At 48.3% G+C, this 21,047-nt stretch overlaps 1 protein-coding gene across 1 annotated transcript in view; it reads right to left on the minus strand.

Annotated features, from left to right (window-relative positions):
• The window catches only part of LOC126212790 (zinc finger MYND domain-containing protein 11-like), a 229,682-nt gene that overhangs the window by 25,624 nt on the left and 183,011 nt on the right, over positions 1 to 21,047 (minus strand). The window contains exons 12-13 of the mRNA XM_049940192.1: positions 19,957 to 20,024; positions 19,804 to 19,905 (exon numbers count right to left, since the gene is read on the minus strand). Of these exons, the coding sequence (XP_049796149.1) occupies positions 19,804 to 19,905; positions 19,957 to 20,024 (170 nt within the window). The remainder of the gene's footprint in view (positions 1 to 19,803; positions 19,906 to 19,956; positions 20,025 to 21,047) is intronic.

The raw sequence follows: 21,047 nt of genomic DNA on the forward strand, positions 1-21,047 counted from the left end.
GTAATCGTTTTCTGATGTGTGTGTAGTGGTCATTAATACTTACAAGATCATTTCAATAATTCTATCACTGTCCGCTTATCAATTGCTAAACAACATATCAACAAGCTGACTATGCAATGATTAATATTTGTCGTATCCCGACAGTAAATCGCTTCTCGCTCACTTTAACCATCTAGACGATTACTATGCCGCTCACACAAGTCTTCGATAGTTACTATCGAGCTAATGCCCATAAATTGCGGTTAATGTTGCCGAATCACACAAGCGACCATAACGTCCGATATCCAGCAGCGTATCTTACACTCCACGCCGATATTTGAGAATTCGCGCGCCATTCGTTTGCACCAATGTCGGGCCGTGGTTCCTAGAATAATTTTTAAATCAACTGCGGGCTGTAAATTAACAATTCTATGCCCACTCGTGAAAGTTAAAGCAGATCTGCACTCGACGACTGCTCGAGCAACACGGAAGTTTTTGTTCTTACAAAGAGAAAACATATCGTGCATAATGCGACAAGGTTATATGCTATGCCAAAACATATTTGTATCTATTTCATTAAAACTCATTACCTATTAAATGTTGTACATAATTAAATTCTTTACTCTGTAAATAATCAGTAAAATTTTGAAATGAATGAAATGCATATTAAAAAAAAATCCTCAAGTTGATATGACATCATGGGTCACTACTGGTTGCAACTCCCCTACACTCGCACGACACAAAGTACATCCGACTGTATGGGACATACTCATGTAATGTTACAAGCTAACACCTACAAAGCAACCAACAATAAGAAAGGTTTCAAGAATGATGAATTTTTCCACTGATGCAACTACTGCCATCAAACGGTCACAGTAGAACCTGCGAAGTCTGCAGAACCCACTCACGTTAGTGGTAGTCAGAAATATACACTACCTGATGAAAAGTATACAGACCACCCTTCAGTATGCGGAAGTGAGTACGAGACCTCACGAGAGGCGGACCTGCCATTATGAAAGGAAGCGGGAAGTATTGTAACAGCAGAATGGGTTACTTGAGAGAGCACAAATATTGTACGTCGATAAGAGTACCAACTAAAACACCGATTACTTCGTGCTGTGTGCTGTCGTCCAGTAGAACATGCATAAACAGTAATTGAAAGTAACACCAAAACTACCGAGCACGGGAAAAGCATATCTGTGAGCAACACATAGGAAGGTCTCGCGTAGATGAGTCGGTAGAGCGTCAGCTAACCGTACTGAAGGTCCCACTCTAACCTCAGTGATTACGAGGGTGGTTTGAAAAGTTCTCAGAATGAAATAGAAAAAAAGTACTTACATCAATGAAACTTTTCTCGTTTTTCAATGTAGTCTCCTTGTAGATTAATGCACTTGGTCCCACAATGTTTCATCCTGGCCTGCAAAATAGTTGTCAACTTCGGGTATCAATTTTCCGTTTGAAGTGAATCTTAGTCCACAAAGGAAAATTTTCAGTTTTTGGAAGAGATGGAGGTCTGACGGAGTCATATCAGATGAATAAGATGGTTGTGGCAACAATTTGTGCCTCAGTTCGTGTAATTTGGCGGTGGCAATGGCACATGTGCAGGTGCACATTGTCTTGATGGAAGATGGCTTCCTTCCTTGGGAAACTTGGCCTTTTTTGGCATATCTTGTGTTGCGATTTGTCCAGCACATTAGCATAGCATTCTCCAGTAATTGTTTGTTCAGTGGGGAGATAATCTGCAAACAGAATCGCCTTTGCATCCCAGAACACTGATGCCATGACCTTTCTTGTCTTTGCTTTCTTTGGTGGTGGAGAATCAGCACATGTTTCCACTGCTTTGACTGTTGTTTTGTCTCTGGGCTATAGTAGTGCACCCAAGTTTCATCTGCAGTCGAAAACTGGCGCAAAAATCTTGTTCATTTCACCTAAAACGGGCCAAACATTGTTCCAATATGTCCATTCTCACGCATTTTTGATCCGGCGTCAAGAGTCGCGGCACCCACTCCGCAGATAATTTTTTCACTTCTAATTTTTCAGTTAAAATAGGATTTACCCTTTCAGATGACATAAGGCAAGAGTGAGTAATTTCACACACTTTCAATCGGCGATCCGCCCTGACCGTTTTGTGCACTTTTGCAACGATTTCTAGAGTAGTGACACATCTCGGCCAACCACTGCGTGGATCGGCATGTAAGCTCTCCTGACCTAATTTAAATTCGTTTGTCCACTTGGCAACAGTTGAATACGAAGGAGCAGAGTCCCCACTGTACTCTGAAAATCAGCACGAGTGTCCTTTGCTTTCATAGCTTTCTTTACGAACTACTTAATCACTGCTCAAATCTCAATTTTTTCTACCTTCGCAAATCAGTATGTGGGAACAACAACAGAGCCACGAAACTGCCACAGCTCTCTTCCGAGAGCACTGGCGTGTCACGTGTTTACAGGCAACAGTCCAACGAATATCGAGTTAACGACTCATTGGGCTGGCGCTGACCTCTCGTGGTGATTCTGAAAACTTTTCAAACCACCCTCCTACAATTTTTTTTTAGCTGTTCGTGTGTGAAACTTTATATGGAAGAACATTTTTCTGACATGTCGAAAGACCTTTCGGAGTTTGTAGCAATATTCTTTTGGCAGTCTTCTTTTGCTTCATTATTTGAAAGTAGCAAACCTATACAGTCCATTTTTATAGACATGTCCGACAGAAAACCACACCGGTCTATACAAATGTACTCTATAAAGTTGCTACTTTCAACTAACGAAGCAAAAGCAAACGGCCAAAAGAACAATGCTACAAACTCCGAAAAGTTCTTTTATGTGTCAGGAAAATGGTCTCCCATATAATAGTTTCACATGTAAACAGTTAAAAAAAAGTTGTAATCGATGGAGTTCGAATGCAGGATCTTCGGTACGGTGATCTGACGCTCTACTAACTCACCTGTGCAGGATCTTCAAATCGACTGTCACAGATACGCTTTACCTGTGCTCGGTAGTTCTGGTGTTACTTTTAATTACTGGTTCCGTGTCTCCCACTGGACGACGACACGCAACACAGACTAAATCGGTGCTCCAGTCGACACTCTATCGACATACGACCTTCGATACCAACCCGAGTGATCCTCCTAATGCCATCCCAGTCGACTACTGGTATTGTGAGTGTGGAGTGGAAACGTGAAGTAACAACCACAGCAAGCTACGAACTGGCAACATCACATACTGACAGATAGGGATCGTAAGGCGTTGTGGAGGGTGGTTGTACAACACTGCGAGAAATCGAGTGGAAGGACTCACTCTCGAGTTCCGAAGAATTACCGGCTGTCCGGCCAGCACGACGACAGTGTGCGAGGAATAAAAAGAATGCGGTACGACGATCGAGTAGCTACTCGTGTGTCACAAATTCTCTGTAGGCACATTAAACGGTGTTCGAAGTGGAGTAAACTGTGACACCACTGGACAGTGCACGGCTGGAAGCTAGTGATTTATAGTGAAGACTCGTGCTGTGCTCCAACTGGAAGGGTACGTTTTTTTTTTTTTTTTTTTTTAGGGCGCACAACGTCAACGGTCATTAGCGCCCAGACTACTTTAGGAATGCACCGCGAGTCACAAGTTTAAAACAGCAACAAAACGGAGAACACGATGAAAGACATACTGACAGGCATAGGATTAAAAAAGAAAACAGCATAATCAAATGTCCTTTGAGAGGGTTGTCAAATTGATAAAATGAAGAACGCGAGCAGCTGCTCGTGGGTCATCCGCTAAAATGGCTTCTACAGTACATGGCAGGCCAATATCGAGACGTAGGGTGTTAAAATTCGGACACGACGTTAAAATGTGGCGGACCGTCAGCAATTGCCCACATGGGCAGAACGGCGCCGGCGCAGCCGTCAGCAGATGGCGATGGCTGAACCGGCAGTGGCCAATTCGCAACCGGGCCAAAACTACCTCCTCCCGCCGAGAAGGGCGTGAGGAGGACGTCCAAGCCACGGGAAGAGCTTTCAAGGCCCGAAGCTTGTTGTCTGAAAGTGCAGCCCAATCGGCATGCCACAGCGAGACAATGCGCCGACAAATTACCCTGCTACAATCTGACGAAGGGACACCACAAGAAGCTGTCCGAGGTTGGAGGACCGCAGCCTTGGCCCCCAGGGATACCGACATGGCCAGGAACCCACATAAAGCTAACCGGAGAACCGACGTCCACCAGCTGCTGAAGAGAGCGTTGGATCCGGTGCACGAAAGGGTGAACCGGGTACGGATCACCGAGGCTCTGGATAGCGCTCAGGGAATCGGAGCAGATGACATATGCAGAATGTCGGTGGCGGCAGATGTAAAGGACAGCCTGGTAGAGGGCAAAGAGCTCAGCTGTGAAGACCAATGGCCATGGAGCCGATATTGGAAACTTTGTGCCCCGACAATAAAAGAACACCCGACCCCGTCATTGGTCTTAGAGCCATCTGTATAAATGAAGGTCGTATTAATGAACTTCGAACGAAGTTCGACAAAACGGGAGTGGTAGACTGAACCGGGGGTAACCTCCTTCGGGAGCGAGCAGAGGTCAAGGTGGACGCGAACCTGAGCCTGGAGCCAAGGTGGCGTGTGGCTCTCGCCCACTCGAAAGGTGGCAGGGAGTGAAAAATGAAGGTGTTGAAGGAGGCGACGAAATCGAACTCCAGGGGGTAGCAGGGCGGAGACATACAACCTATATTGACTGTCGAGAGAGTCATCAAAAAAGGAACGATAAGATGGGTGGTCAGGCATTGCCAGTAGCCGACAGGCATATCGACAAAGCAGTATATCGCGCCGGTAGGTGAGTGGCAACTCACCAGCGTCAGCATGAAGACTCTCGACGGGACTAGTATAAAACGCTCCGATTGCAAGTCGTAAACCCCGATGTTGTATGGAGTTGAGGCGGCGTAAGATGGATGGCCGTGCAGAGGAGTATACGAAGCTCCCATAATCCAGCTTGGAGCGGACGATCGACCGATATAGGCGAAGGAGGACGGTTCGATCCGCTCCCCACGACATACCACTGAGAACACGGAGGACATTGAGAGAACGGGTACAACGGGCAGCCAAATAAGACACATGTGGAGACCAACTAAGTTTCCTGTCAAATGTAAGACCTAAAAATTTTGTTGTCTCCACGAATGGGAGAGCAACGGGACCAAGTCGTAAAGACGGTGGGAGAAATTCTTTGTAGCGCCAGAAGTTAATACAGACCGTCTTCTCGGCAGAAAAACGGAAGCCATTGGCGACACTCCACGAGTAAAGACGGTCAAGAGAACGCTGAAGACAGCGCTCCAGGAAACACGTACGCTGCGCGCTGCAATAGATGGTAAAATCGTCCACGAAAAGGGAGCCTGATACATCAGCTGGGAGGCAATCCATTATTGGATTGATCGCTATGGCGAAGAGAGCGACGCTCAAAACTGAGCCCTGTGGTACCCCATTCTCCTGGCGAAAGGTGTCTGACAGGACAGAACCCACACGTACCCTGAACTGTCGATCCATTAAAAAGGAACGAATAAAAAGAGGGAGGCGACCGCGAAGACCCCATGTATGCATGGTGCGGAGAATGCCCGCCCTCCAACAGGTGTCGTAAGCCTTCTCCAAATCAAAGAACACAGCCGCGGTCGGGCGCTTCTGCAAGAAGTTATTCATAATGAAGGTCGACAAGGTAACCAGATGGTCAACAGCAGACCGGCGCCTACGAAATCCACATTGTACATTGGTAAGTAGGCGTCGAGACTCGAGCAGCCAAACCAATCGAGAGTTAACCATTCGCTCCATCACTTTACAGACACAGCTGGTAAGCGAGATGGGTCGATAACTGGAGGGCAAGTGCTTGTCCTTCCCCGGCTTAGGAATCGGGACAACAATAGACTCGCGCCAGCATGCGGGAACATGTCCCTCAATCCAGATGCGATTGTAAGTACGAAGAAGAAAACCTTTACCCGCAGGAGAAAGGTTCTTCAGCATCTGAATATGAATAGAATCAGGCCCTGGAGCGGAGGACCGTGATCGGCCAAGTGCGGTTTCGAGTTCCCGCATGGTGAATGGGGCATTATAACTTTCACGATTCGAGGAGCGGAAGTTAGGTGGCCTAGCCTCCTCTGCCTGTTTGCGGGGGAGGAAGGCAGGGTGGTAATGAGCGGAGCTCGAAACCTCGGCGAAAAAGCGGCCGAAGGCATTGGAGACAGCCTCAGGGGCCACAAGGACTTCATTCGCGACCTTCAAGCCAGAAATTGGGGAGTGGACCTTAGTGCCAGATAGCCGGCGCAGGCTACCCCAGACAACAGAAGAAGGAGTAGAACTGTTGAAGGTGCTGGTGAAAGCAGCCCAGCTGGCTTTCTTGCTTTCTTGCTTTCTTTAATAATACGACGACACTGTGCACGTAATCGTTTATAATTGATACAATTCGCCACTGTAGGGTGGCGTTTAAAGGTGCGTAAAGCACGTCGACGAGCGCGTAGAACGTCTCTACATGCTGCGGTCCACCAGGGGACCGGTACGCGACGTGGAGAAGAAGTAGGGTGAGGGATGGAATATTCAGCAGCAGAGAGAATGACTTCCGTGAGGTGTGCGACCTGACTATCGCAGCTTGGGAATGTTTGATCCTGAAAGGTCGCCCTTGAAGAGAAGAGCCCCCAGTCTGCTTTGGAGATGTTCCAACTAGATGAGCACGGAGAGGGGGTATGCTGCAGGAGATGGAGAACACACGGGAAGTGGTCGCTCGAATATGTATCAGAAAGAGCATACCACTCGAACCGGCGTGCAAGTTGGGGAGTACATATAGAGAGATCTAAATGGGAATAGGTGTGAGATGTATCCGAAAGAAAAGTAGGGGCGCCAGTATTGAGGCAGACGAGATTGAGCTGGTTGAAAAGGTCTGCTAACAGGGAGCCCCTCGGGCAGGATGCTGGAGAGCCCCAAAGGGGATGGTGGGCATTGAAGTCTCCAGTTAACAAAAATGGTGCAGGTAGCTGAGCAATAAGTTGCATCATGTCTGCCCCGGTAACGGCAGACAACGATGGAGTGTAAACGGTACATATGGAAAATGTAAAAGTGGGGAGAGTAATGCGGATGGCAACTGCCTGCAGGCCGGTGTGCAACGTGATGGGATCGTAGTAAATATCATCCCGGACCAGCAACATAACCCCTCCATGAGCTGGGATACCTACCACAGGGGGTAGGTCAAAACGCACAGAGGTGTAGTGTGCCAAGGCAATTTGATCGCATGGGCGTAGCTTCGTTTCCTGGAGGGCTACGACGAGCGGACGATGCAAGCGAAGCAGCAACGTCAAGTCCTCTCGGTTGGAGCGAATGCTGCGAATATTCCAGTGAATAAGAGCCATCGTAAGAAAAAAGGAAGACGAAAGAAGGGGTCACCTCGAAGGCCGCTGAGGGCCTGGCTTCGAGCGAGCACTGCCGCCGCTATCAGTAGGCGGACAGTCATCGTCCATTGGGTCTATAGGTTCATCGGCCATCTTGGGAAGATGGCCGGGAGGGGGAGCTTCCTCCGCCGGTGAACGGCCAGATGTTCGGCTACCAGCGGTGCGGCCAGGCGAAACGGATGACGGCCTGGGGCGGCAACCGCTGGGTAGCGCAGGAGAAGAAATGCGCCGTGGCGGAGAAGGAGAACTGTGCTTCCTATGAGCCTTCTTGGAAGGTCGTTTGGTGGAAGTACCGGTCGAAGGCTGGGAGGTCGAGGTACGTAGGAAGTCTGCACGGGACGGTTCCTTCTTGAAGGCCCGTGCATCTGACTTCTGGGTCTTCGTCTTAGCAGAAGCTGATGAAGGGACTGGTGTCTGTGGGGTGATGGGAGGAAGAGGAGACGTCGACCGCGCGATCTTAGCACTGGCCGAACGGACGACCGTGGTGCTGAAGGTCAGATCGCATGTCTGGGTTGCCACCTCCCTGGTACTCCGAGGAGAGGCGAGGACAGTACTGTATTTCCCCGCTGGGAGCAGCGTGGGCTTCCTACTAGCCAATAGCTTGCGAGCATCCGAGGTGGACACTTTCTCTTTGACCCGAATTTCTTGGATACAGCGTTCTTCCTTATAGACAGGACAGTCGCGGGAGGATGCGGCATGGTCACCCTGACAGTTCACACGACGAGGAGACGGAGGTGGACAGTCACCCTCATGGGCATCCCTGCCACAAGTGACACATTTAGCCGCATTGGAACAAGATTGGCGAGTGTGATTGAAACGCTGACACTGGTAGCAGCGCGTAGGTGTCGGGACATAGGGGCGAACAGAAATAACCTCGTAGCCCGCTTTGATGCGCGATGGCAGCTGAACACTATCGAAGGTCAAAAAAAGTGTCCGGGTCGGTACAAGGTCATTGTTGACCTTTTTCATGACCCTATGGACAGCCGTCACGCCCTGCTCAGCGAGGAAAGATTGAATCTCCTCGTCAGTCAAACCGTCGAGGGATCTAGTGTAGACCACACCACGAGACGAATTCAAAGTTCGGTGGGCCTCCACCCGGACAGGGAATGTGTACAGGAGTGTGGCCCGAAGCAGTTTTTGTGCCTGAAAGGCGCTCTCAGTTTCGAGTAATAAGGTACCGTTACGCAACCTGGTACAGGATTTGACAGATCCGGCTATGGCATCGACGCCCTTCTGGATAACGAAAGGGTTGACAGAGGAAAAATCCTTTCCGTCCTCAGATCGAGAAACGACGAGGAACTGTGGGGCAGGCGGTAGTACTTTTGTCACTGGTAGCTGGTCACGTTTCCGTTTTTGGGCAGAAGTCGAGAGAGATGGAGTGAAATCCATTGCGGAGAAATCCCCCATGATTGCCAGCGTCTCCGATGGCGCGCTCCTTCCTTGTGGGGACCCTCTCAGAGGGCACTCCCGCCTTAGGTGAATGTTTACACCTCAGGTCACACCTCCCGAGAAACAGACGGAGGGACCAATCGGCATGGTCAGAAGGTATCAGCTCAGGCAATCACCCCTCCCCGGGCCTGGCCTTTACCAGGGGGTACGCGCGTGCCTTACATGCCTACCCAGGGCGGGGAATTACGCGTTACCCCGTCACCGGCTACGCGTGCGAACGCGTGGGTCGGCCTTCAGGCGCGCACAGGGAGGAAGGAAGAAGAGGAAAAAGGAGAGAGAGAGAGGGAGAGAGAGGGGGAGGGAGGGGGGGAGAGAGAGAGAGAGAGAGAGAGAGAGAGAGAGAGAGAGAGAGGACAGTGTCTCAAACGCCGAGGCGGAGACCAGAGAAGGCAAGGAGAAGAAGGCAATGAGAAGGCAAGGAGAAGAAGGCAAGGAGGAGAAGGCAAGGAGAAGGCAAGGAGAAGGCAAGGAGAAGGCAAGGAGAAGGCAAGGAGGAGGCAAGGAGAAGAAGGCAATGAGAAGGCAAGGACATTATGCAGGGGAAAGAGTAAGGAAGACAGTGAGGTGGAGAAGAGCAAAGAAAGGAACCAACCAAAGAAAGGAAGAAACGAGAAGTGAAAAAGCAAAATGACCGCAAATAGAGGTCGTGGAACCGTCTCCGGACGCAGGCGCTAACTACCCCCTTGAGGGGGAGGGACTCCTTTTAGTCGCCTCTTACGACAGGCAGGAATACCTCGGGCCTATTCTTACCCCGGACCCGCAGGGGGGGGGGGGGGGGGGGGGGGGGGGGGGGGGGGGTACGGGTTTGGTGAATGCCTGGAGAAAGTTACCTGTCATCACAAGAAGTGCCAACAGTGACATCCCGAGTAGACGATGTTACAGTAAGGGGGCATTTTCCGTTGTTAGGGTGTGGCCCCCTCATCGCACTCGAGGAAACATTAAACGCGGAAAGATACGAACACATTTTACGGCACTGTTTGCTGTGTACAATAGGGGAACAGTTCAGAGAGAATGAATTTGTCAGCACGATAGTGCACCCTTTCGTACAGCAGTATCTGTAAGGCAAGATTTTGTGGACAACAATGTTGTTGAAATGGACTGACCTGCCCAGGACCTTGACCTGAGCCCACTGAAACACCTTTGGGATGAGATAAAATGGCTGCCTTGCTCCAGTCCAATTCTTGTTTCAGCTTTTGAGGAAGAATGGGTTAACATTACTCCATAGATATATGAACACCATACTGATAGTATAACCAGCAAAGTTCAAGCTGTCATAAAGGTAAAAGGTGGAAACACCCAATGTTAGGGACCAAATACTTTAACTTAGATAGGGTAAAAACCATCATCGTGTGGAACACTGTGTGCAGAAAGCTGGAAGGGCAAGGGCGAATGAGGGAGAGGAGATGAGGAAGGGGTGATGAGGGGGTACTGAAGCATAGAAGAGTGTGAGGGGGGGGGCGACGAGTGTGAGGGGGGGGCGACGAGTGTGAGGGGGGGGCGACGAGTGTGAGGGGGGGGCGACGAGTGTGAGGGGGGGGCGACGAGTGTGAGGGGGGGGCGACGAGTGTGAGGGAGGGGCGACGAGTGTGAGGGAGGGGCGACGAGTGTGAGGGAGGGGCGACGAGTGTGAGGGAGGGGCGACGAGTGTGAGGGAGGGGCGACGAGTGTGAGGGAGGGGCGACGAGTGTGAGGGAGGGGCGACGAGTGTGAGGGAGGGGCGACGAGTGTGAGGGAGGGGCGACGAGTGTGAGGGAGGGGCGACGAGTGTGAGGGAGGGGCGACGAGTGTGAGGGAGGGGCGACGAGTGTGAGGGAGGGGCGACGAGTGTGAGGGAGGGGCGACGAGTGTGAGGGAGGGGCGACGAGTGTGAGGGAGGGGCGACGAGTGTGAGGGAGGGGCGACGAGTGTGAGGGAGGGGCGACGAGTGTGAGGGAGGGGCGACGAGTGTGAGGGAGGGGCGACGAGTGTGAGGGAGGGGCGACGAGTGTGAGGGAGGGGCGACGAGTGTGAGGGAGGGGCGACGAGTGTGAGGGAGGGGCGACGAGTGTGAGGGAGGGGCGACGAGTGTGAGGGAGGGGCGACGAGTGTGAGGGAGGGGCGACGAGTGTGAGGGAGGGGCGACGAGTGTGAGGGAGGGGCGACGAGTGTGAGGGAGGGGCGACGAGTGTGAGGGAGGGGCGACGAGTGTGAGGGAGGGGCGACGAGTGTGAGGGAGGGGCGACGAGTGTGAGGGAGGGGCGACGAGTGTGAGGGAGGGGCGACGAGTGTGAGGGAGGGGCGACGAGTGTGAGGGAGGGGCGACGAGTGTGAGGGAGGGGCGACGAGTGTGAGGGAGGGGCGACGAGTGTGAGGGAGGGGCGACGAGTGTGAGGGAGGGGCGACGAGTGTGAGGGAGGGGCGACGAGTGTGAGGGAGGGGCGACGAGTGTGAGGGAGGGGCGAAGAGTGTGAGGGAGGGGCGAAGAGTGTGAGGGAGGGGCGAAGAGTGTGAGGGAGGGGCGAAGAGTGTGAGGGAGGGGCGAAGAGTGTGAGGGAGGGGCGAAGAGTGTGAGGGAGGGGCGAAGAGTGTGAGGGAGGGGCGAAGAGTGTGAGGGAGGGGCGAAGAGTGTGAGGGAGGGGCGAAGAGTGTGAGGGAGGGGCGAAGAGTGTGAGGGAGGGGCGAAGAGTGTGAGGGAGGGGCGAAGAGTGTGAGGGAGGGGCGAAGAGTGTGAGGGAGGGGCGAAGAGTGTGAGGGAGGGGCGAAGAGTGTGAGGGAGGGGCGAAGAGTGTGAGGGAGGGGCGAAGAGTGTGAGGGAGGGGCGAAGAGTGTGAGGGAGGGGCGAAGAGTGTGAGGGAGGGGCGAAGAGTGTGAGGGAGGGGCGAAGAGTGTGAGGGAGGGGCGAAGAGTGTGAGGGAGGGGCGAAGAGTGTGAGGGAGGGGCGAAGAGTGTGAGGGAGGGGCGAAGAGTGTGAGGGAGGGGCGAAGAGTGTGAGGGAGGGGCGAAGAGTGTGAGGGAGGGGCGAAGAGTGTGAGGGAGGGGCGAAGAGTGTGAGGGAGGGGCGAAGAGTGTGAGGGAGGGGCGAAGAGTGTGAGGGAGGGGCGAAGAGTGTGAGGGAGGGGCGAAGAGTGTGAGGGAGGGGCGAAGAGTGTGAGGGAGGGGCGAAGAGTGTGAGGGAGGGGCGAAGAGTGTGAGGGAGGGGCGAAGAGTGTGAGGGAGGGGCGAAGAGTGTGAGGGAGGGGCGAAGAGTGTGACGGAGGGGCGAAGAGTGTGAGGGAGGGGCGAAGAGTGTGAGGGAGGGGCGAAGAGTGTGACGGAGGGGCGAAGAGTGTGAGGGAGGGGCGAAGAGTGTGAGGGAGGGGCGAAGAGTGTGAGGGAGGGGCGAAGAGTGTGAGGGAGGGGCGAAGAGTGTGAGGGAGGGGCGAAGAGTGTGAGGGAGGGGCGAAGAGTGTGAGGGAGGGGCGAAGAGTGTGAGGGAGGGGCGAAGAGTGTGAGGGAGGGGCGAAGAGTGTGAGGGAGGGGTGAAGAGTGTGAGGGAGGGGTGAAGAGTGTGAGGGAGGGGTGAAGAGTGTGAGGGAGGGGTGAAGAGTGTGAGGGAGGGGTGAAGAGTGTGAGGGAGGGGTGAAGAGTGTGAGGGAGGGGTGAAGAGTGTGAGGGAGGGGTGAAGAGTGTGAGGGAGGGGTGAAGAGTGTGAGGGAGGGGTGAAGAGTGTGAGGGAGGGGTGAAGAGTGTGAGGGAGGGGTGAAGAGTGTGAGGGAGGGGTGAAGAGTGTGAGGGAGGGGTGAAGAGTGTGAGGGAGGGGTGAAGAGTGTGAGGGAGGGGTGAAGAGTGTGAGGGAGGGGTGAAGAGTGTGAGGGAGGGGTGAAGAGTGTGAGGGAGGGGTGAAGAGTGTGAGGGAGGGGTGAAGAGTGTGAGGGAGGGGTGAAGAGTGTGAGGGAGGGGTGAAGAGTGTGAGGGAGGGGTGAAGAGTGTGAGGGAGGGGTGAAGAGTGTGAGGGAGGGGTGAAGAGTGTGAGGGAGGGGTGAAGAGTGTGAGGGAAGGGTGAAGAGTGTGAGAGAGGGGTGAAGAGTGTGAGAGAGGGGTGAAGAGTGTGAGAGAGGGGTGAAGAGTGTGAGGGAGGGGTGAAGAGTGTGAGGGAGGGGTGAAGAGTGTGAGGGAGGGGAGAAGAAGACAGGAGTGAACAGCACGGGATGGGAGAGCAATGAAGGGCGATGGGGAAGGGGAGGGGCACAGGACGAGTGGAGGGAGAAGGGGAGAGGCACAGGATGTGAGGAAGGAGGACATGAGGGGCAGGGCAAACAGGATGTCAGGGGGAGGGGGAACAGGATGTCAGGGGGAGGCGGAACAGGATGTCAGGGGGAGGCGGAACAGGATGTCAGGGGGAGGCGGAACAGGATGTCAGCGGGAGGGGAACGGGATGTCAGGGGGAGGGGGAACGGGATGTCAGGGGGAGGGGGAACGGGATGTCAGGGGGAGGGGGAACGGGATGTCAGGGGGAGGGGGAACGGGATGTCAGGGGGAGGGGGAACAGGATGTCAGGGGGAGGGGGAACAGGATGTCAGGGGGAGGGGGAACAGGATGTCAGGGGGAGGGGGAACAGGATGTCAGGGGGAGGGGGAACAGGATGTCGGGGGGAGGGAGAACACAGGGTGTATACGTGGACAAGGAAAAAAAATCCCCGGATTTTTCCTGGATTTCCCGGTTAAAAATACACTTTCTCCCAGGTGCAAATGCACTTTTTCCGTGTTAAGTGACAGTATACTCTTCCTCGGCACTGTAAAGCTCATCAATCCTGTGAACGTTTATGTTTTTATTTACCGACGTAGAATTTCCCGGCACTTTAGAAAATGAGACTCGGGGGAGGGGGGGCTACATACGTTTTGAAAGACCTTCGAATTCCAGCAAGATGTACGCTGCATATTTTCAAATTACGAAGGCAGAAATTTGAATTCCGCCAAACAACATATGTCACTTTCCGGTGGGCTTCTGTAAGCCCGTCATAGCTCATGTCACGTGATCTCACCAGCTGATGACAGCATAGGACACGTGATATAGTCAGCCAATATCAAGATACTCTTAAGTAGCGCGAACACACAAATAAGAAAAGTTAATGGTTTAAAGTAATATACATAGCATTCACATATAATACTGGTCTCTAATATTAATAAGCTGGAAGAAAAGTTAAGCTTCCACATATAATGTTAATCTTTTTTGCGCGGGTTACACTTTAAGATACATCACACAAATGTGCCAGTAAAATTTTTAATAACGATGTAAATTTATAATCTTCTGGGCTCGAAAATTCTTCTAAATGGTCGTCCTCAAAGAGTCAAACGCTTTGTGATTTAAGAAATTCATCGTACATTTTCGCACATAGTTCAGCTTGCGCGAAAGGAAATTTGCTTTGAATGTAACAGTTTTCGAACCACCATTCGCAAAATTTTCCCGCGACCTGTTAGAAATAGGTTTATTTCAGCAGTAGCAAGAGAGCGCCAGATAACAGGGGTCACCGCGCTTGAAGCCCTTGTACACGTTCGTACGTGTAAAACATTAAAAGATCTTACATTATGTCATAAAAGAAACAAGACATCAGAGGATACTTCAACAGCGTCAGAATTTCATGACCCATACTAAAATGCATAATTCGGCTTAAAATGCACATTCGTATGTAGATTTTCTTGGAGTACCAGTTACCATATTATCTCGTGTTTGGCTCTTTTTATTATTTATTTTATGGCCTTCATTGGACCACCGTAGTCAAAAATACAAAGTTCTAAACAAGATGTTACAAAGGGATACAATTTGGTTCGACAATAACTTAATATGATATTTAGGTAACATAATTATTAGAGGCTATTCTTATATGAAAGGTGTTTTGCTCTTCTGTCTGCCCAATATTTCTTCATTATTTCAGATATTTTCTTTCTTTCTTCATCTGAGACAACTCTTCCTGTACTCCTTTTACTGATTTTCATTTGTAATCTGGTTTGCGGGTCTTGCAGTATTCTGGTTTTCTCTGTCTTATTTTTTAGGTCATCTACTGTAATTTGAAGTTCTTTTATATCTTCCTTAATTTCTGTGATCCATTTAATGTTGCTCTTGCTATTCCACAATTTTTGTATTATTTTTTTACTAATTCTATTTTCTGGAGTTCTCATCAGATGTCCAAAGAATGAGATGCGTTTCTTCCTGATTGTGCTCATGACTGGTTCTATTTTCTTATATACTGTTTCATTTGATGCTATTCTCCAATGTCCATTTATTTTATACTGTTTGTTTATACATGTCCTAATTATTCTTCTTTCTATTTTTAGTATTCTGTCAATTTCTGCTGTATTAGTTGTTTTGAAGATAGTTTCAGCTGCATACATTATTTCTGGTTGTGTAACTGTTTTATAGTGTTTTAATTTTGCATCTATAGATAGGCTTTTTTTTTGTTGTATGTAGTTTTGGTAATGTAATTTGCATAGTTCAGTTTTTTTATTCTATTTTGCCATGATGGCTTCTCATTTAGATTGTATGTTATTATTTCGCCTAAATATTTAAATTTATCAACAATTTTGATTTCCTGTTCTCCTATTGTAATTTTGTTTGCAAGTGGTGGATCAGTTAGCATAATCTCCGTTTTTTCAAATGATATTCTAAGGCCTACTTTCTCTGCTATTTCTTGTAGTGATTTCACTTGTTGCCTGGCTTCTTGAACGGTGTTGGCTAGGAGAGCAAGATCATCAGCGAATCCGAGGCAGTTTAAGCTAACATCATCTTTTGCACTTCCAATTCTTATCCTCTTTGGATTGTCCTTGTACCATTCTCTCATTATGTATTCCAGTGCACAGTTGAAAAGTAATGGTGATAGGCAGTCACCTTGTCTTAAGCCTGTTTTTATGAGGAATGGTTCCGAAATTTCTCCTCTAAACTTCACTTTTCATTTGGTGTTGGTTAGAGTAAGTTGTATTATTTTAATTAGTTTTGGATGGAGTCCTAGATTTCTTAAAAATTTTAATACTGAAGGTCTGTGGAGACAGTCATATGCCTTCTTAAAATCTACAAATGTTATTGCCAGAGGTTTGTTCCGTTTCTTGTAGTATGCCATAATCAATTTTAAACTAATTATCTGCTCTGCACAGCTTCTCCATGGTCTGAAACCTCCCTGATATTCCCCTAACTCCGGTTCTAATTGCTCCTTGATTCTTTCATATAGGATCTTGGATAGAATTTTATATGTGCAGTCTAGGCATAATGCCATACGTGCACTTGAAATGCAGCGAACAGTTGAAACTAGCCAATAGTGTGAAATTAAATACTTCGTTTCAAATAAATTGATTGCCTCAGCAGAAATAATTAATGAAAGCCAAATGTCTTTAGCAAACCAGCAAAAATAACTTCAATGTTCCACAAGGCGATTAGTGCTCGACTGTCAGAAAGCTGGAAATAATATCTGAAACTAATAACATATTTTGGCCATCCATAACTATGCGAACGTATTTTAACAAAATACACAAAAATCCGTTTTGTTCTCATTTAACATGAGAGCAACAAACAAAGACGAAACAACAAAATCACTGAACATAAACACAAGTCACGCGGAGACGAACCACCTCCCCACCACAACTCAGACTGCTCTGTGCATCAGCCCCGGATCTACGATATTTCCGAACCGGGGCAAAACTAAGTAGTGCCGCCCAGACACATTTCTGTAACCAGAAGTGGGAGAAGATACTACTCGTACGCGACTCAACTGCGCATGCGCAAGAGCCCGCCCGCAACTGCTCAAACGAATCTAATTTAAACAGTTGTCACGTCACGCTCATCGGAGGCAATTTGCTGATATGAAGCCTTTGACACACTTTGCTGTCGGCAGACGCTTGTATGAGCAATGCTTTGTTGTTGTATATGGCGCATTTCCTTGGCAACTTAAGGTTTTTCTTTTTTTCCCGTTAATGTTTTGTTGCTGCAGTATTATTCTGTATGTCATGACTGTTGGATCACGTGCAATCTCTGTTTTCAAGTCCTGACACACATTCGTGTGGATGGTTTTTTGCTCCTGTGTGAGAAGACGCAGAACAAATTTAGCAGCAACACGTCTCATGTGCAAATCCTCACTCAAAATCCACTGGCACGAGTTCCAACTGATTCCTGTCTCTGCTGAAATTTGGTCGATCGTTTGGCGACGATCCTCGTCGATCTTTCGGCGGACCTTTTCAATGTTCTCCTCATTTTGCGATACTGAAGAGCGTCCAGAACGAGCTCGGTCTTTATCACACATCTAACCACGTTTAAAGCAAACAAACCACTCGAAAACCTGTGTGCGGCTCATAGCGTCCTCCTGGAAAGCTTCCTGAAGCATTTGGTGTGTCTTCGTTGCAGTTTTTTTAAGCAGGAAACAAAATTTCACACACACTCTTTGTTCTTGTAAAGTTGCCATAACAACTTCGCAGAGGTAACCCGCCAACAGTCAGAGAAACACAATATCACATTTGCACGTTCAGCTCCACACTGACACCGTCTGCACAGCTGTTTCGTGAAGATCTCTACTGACACCGTCTAGCGTGAGAACCCTGCACTACGTCTACGAGTGGCAGCACCCTCCGAGTCCGGTTTCTTTTGGGTCACCCCTCGTAATGTTCAGGCCAAAAATAGGAAAAACAAACGCGAACTGTGTGTAATATATTTACAGGAATAAACTGGAACACAGGCACGTAGGCGTTGTTCCACGTTTTGGTTAAGCAAAAAAAAAAAAAAATTGGCTAGGTGTGAGCAGGACACACACACTCTGCGTTCCGTACAAAACTTAATGACGTACACAGACAGTTTATTCGTGCTGGGAATCGGGGAAACTTTATTATTTTTGCCCATTAGGAACATCGACACTGGCAAGATATCAGTCCTACAATTTCCGAGGCTGTAGAGAATGTTGTAATTTTAATTACGAAGTTGTATAACAAATGCAAGAGAAGTATTTTTTTCTGTGTAATATAATTACAAATTAACAATTTTCTCCCCTTTACTTGTAATGAGAAATCTTGCTTCTTGGCAAATTTCACGATTCTACACGGGAAGTACCCTACAGGTAGTCAGCCTGCGAGTATCAAAATATGTCACACAAATGGCCGAATCTTTTGACCGCATCGACTGAGAAATTTTTTACACCGCCAAGGGACAGACGTCAGTAGGTGATAAATTTGAACTCGATACATCCACCTGACCCCGAGAAAAAGGGTTTCCGACAGTCACACACACGACAAAGCAATCCGATAAGGGTTCTGTATTTGGTTACTGAGGTACACTACCCTAAAGAGAGATACGTGTCATTTAGAAGATAGAGTTAGTTTAATTTTAAAAAAGTATGTCTATCAAAATGACACACCAAAGGATTTATAAATTTAAAACATACATTTACACCAATTAACTGAATATAAATTATGACCAAAGTCTTTTTGACAGAGACTTAAAAATAATTTTAAAGCGTGTGACAGAATTCAAATTCACAACTTCCAGCTCCTAATCACTACGCCACGACATCACTACGGATCACGCCGTTACTTTTAACACTCTAGATAGTCACGCGAAATTCTTTTTTGTGAATTACTAGCAGACAGTGGTCCACTGGTGCAATACGTGGGACCCTAACCTACAGCGTCGTACTGGCGGTTCCGAAGAAGTCGATCCCACCGCTGGGGAGCTCCTGTTGTAAGAAAGAAAACTAAGTATAGTGAATACATAAAACTGGAGGAGAACAACTAGAAACAGAATGAGAGAAGGGACGATACGTCAGTGAAGTGCCAGTAGAAATGTACATTTACAAAGGCCATAAAAACTGCATATTCTCACCAACAGATCCTGACAATGTCATCGGGATACATTGCGGCCACTTAAACTGAAGGCAAAGGTACTGCCGACTATTCCCCAGCAATGTTTGCGGCCGTACATTTCCGGGCCAGAGGTGTTTACGAGGGACCACAACAGTGCCACAGAATGGTCTGGTAGAAGTGAGCACACCTGTACTGCTTTTTCATCACACAAGGAACAAACAAGAGAAATTGGGTTTTGTGGGGCATTCTTTTTTAAGCAAGTAGAAAGCTTCATAAAATTTATCGTATGAACTGATGCTGAACAGATAACTTTTCCAGAATTTTACACAATTTCGAATATGTCATACGAGTCAATGGTCCAAGAATTGCTAAAATCAATAGAACTGTGTGTGTGTGTGTGTGTGTGTGTGTGTGTGTGTGTGTGTGTGTGTGTGTGTGTGTGTGAGAGAGAGAGAGAGAGAGAGAGAGAGAGGTCATTTTTCAGTTTGCAGCTGTAGATGATTAGATGATTCCTTCAGTAGTTTGCTGTACATCTTTAAAGTGCACTACTAATCAATAACACTTGCAATCCTAAGTATGCAGTGCTTTGGCTGAAGGACGGAAGGATTTCATTAACCTAAGTCTGAAATAAGAAAAAATATTTATTTATATTTTATTTTTGTTCACCAGCACATGGAAATAATACAATGAAGCTGGCAACAAAGTCTAGTACCATACCGACCTACAGCTTCCGAACTGTATTAATGAAATTCATTGTCCACGTTTGCTCACTTCCCTACTGCTGTGTCCAACAAACTAACAACTAACAAAACAGGTGGCTATACATATGCACAGAAACACAACTGTAACACTTTTGGTGAGAGAAGTAAGAAATGAGGGCGAGAGCGAGAGAGAAGCATTTACTGACGAGGACAGAGATACGTACTGTCCCGCAATTTGAAATATTAATCTCCCCGGTCGACAACACTGGTAATCCGTTGGCAATACGTCGGCAAATACCTGCACCCTCAGGAATACTACACAGCAATACCTCAAAATTGTCATTTATTGCAATCGTATTGCAGCAATGCTGATGGCAGTGCTATTGCAGCCAAATACTGTTGTAAAATATGGCCCACATTCATGCACCGTTAAGTAAACAATGACAGAATTGTCACGAAAGTCACTGTCAGGCAAGGCCCGAGACCTCATACCTTGACCTCTGCCTTGACCTTGCTGGTGGAGGATATGGAGCTGTCGCCGCCCTCCGAGAGCGCGGGCGTGGCCGACGCGGGGACCGTGGCGGCGGCGGCCGGCGGCAGCTTGGCCTCGGCGGGAGGCGTGGCGGAGCCCGGCGTGCGCGGCGCGTGTTCCTCGTCTTCGGAAACCGCCACGGGGACACGCGCGGGAGCCGACACGCGCTTGTCCGCCTTATCTGCGGAGGAAGGACGGCGTCGTGCGAATACGAGAAACAGTCTCGACTACACTGGTACTGATACGGACATATTAAAATCGTTACATTGTTATCTCCTTCGCCACAGATTAGGAAATCCTGCTGTAATATAGCTGCCAATGTTGTGTAGTACTGGAGTATAAGACACACACAACTAAAATTTAACTCGATACACTTTTATATTTCATTTTTGTGGTTTACCTTTATCTTCACCTTTTAATCTCCAAACCATAATATTGTTAACGGTACTTCATTCACATAATTTCACAACTAGAGATCAGTTTTGTAAAAGTCACATTTAATGGAAAGGTGTACATACAACCTGGTATTCTAACTGTTGGGGACAAATGTTTGAGCCCATTACAAATAATAAATTATTAATTGGAAAAAGCAAAAGATAAAAAGTGGGAAACTTTGCAATGTAGTCAGAAAATAATAGTGGTCTAATATTAAAAAAAAAAAAAATAATTTTAGTTATGTTGGTTAAGAAGACCAAGTAACACGGCATATAGTAAAAACACTATTACAAATTTCTTGATTATGAAAGTTATAATTATATCATACACAGTAACCAAGAAGAGAGTATGTAGACTGTCAAAAGTTGCAACCGTAAATGTGTTTGCGACCACACGGCTCAGTATTGTCTTAGCACAGTTCAGATCCAACTGTTATATGTAATATTTGTTGTTCTGTGTGCTGCATTATAATGGTGAAGATTGGACTCCAAAGTGTGCGTCATTTATGTTGGCGGCCGAGTTTAGGTTCGTTCTGCGCATCTGACGTCACAAAACACAGTCAGCCAATGAACAGAGAACGACGTTGCCAGAGCTCGACTGCAGTGCAGAGCACGGACGGGTGTCTTCAGTTTTAGAAACGTTCAGTCATAAATAAAGTAATAGAACAAAAGCAATGTCTTGATAGCAGACTTTGTTTTTTGAAAGTTTGGAAAAACCATTCTTTATGCCAATTGCTTCATTTTCTATTAATTAATTAAACCAAACAAGC

This window comes from Schistocerca nitens, chromosome 11, assembly GCF_023898315.1.
Source record: "Schistocerca nitens isolate TAMUIC-IGC-003100 chromosome 11, iqSchNite1.1, whole genome shotgun sequence".
NCBI classification, from domain to species: domain Eukaryota; kingdom Metazoa; phylum Arthropoda; class Insecta; order Orthoptera; family Acrididae; genus Schistocerca; species Schistocerca nitens.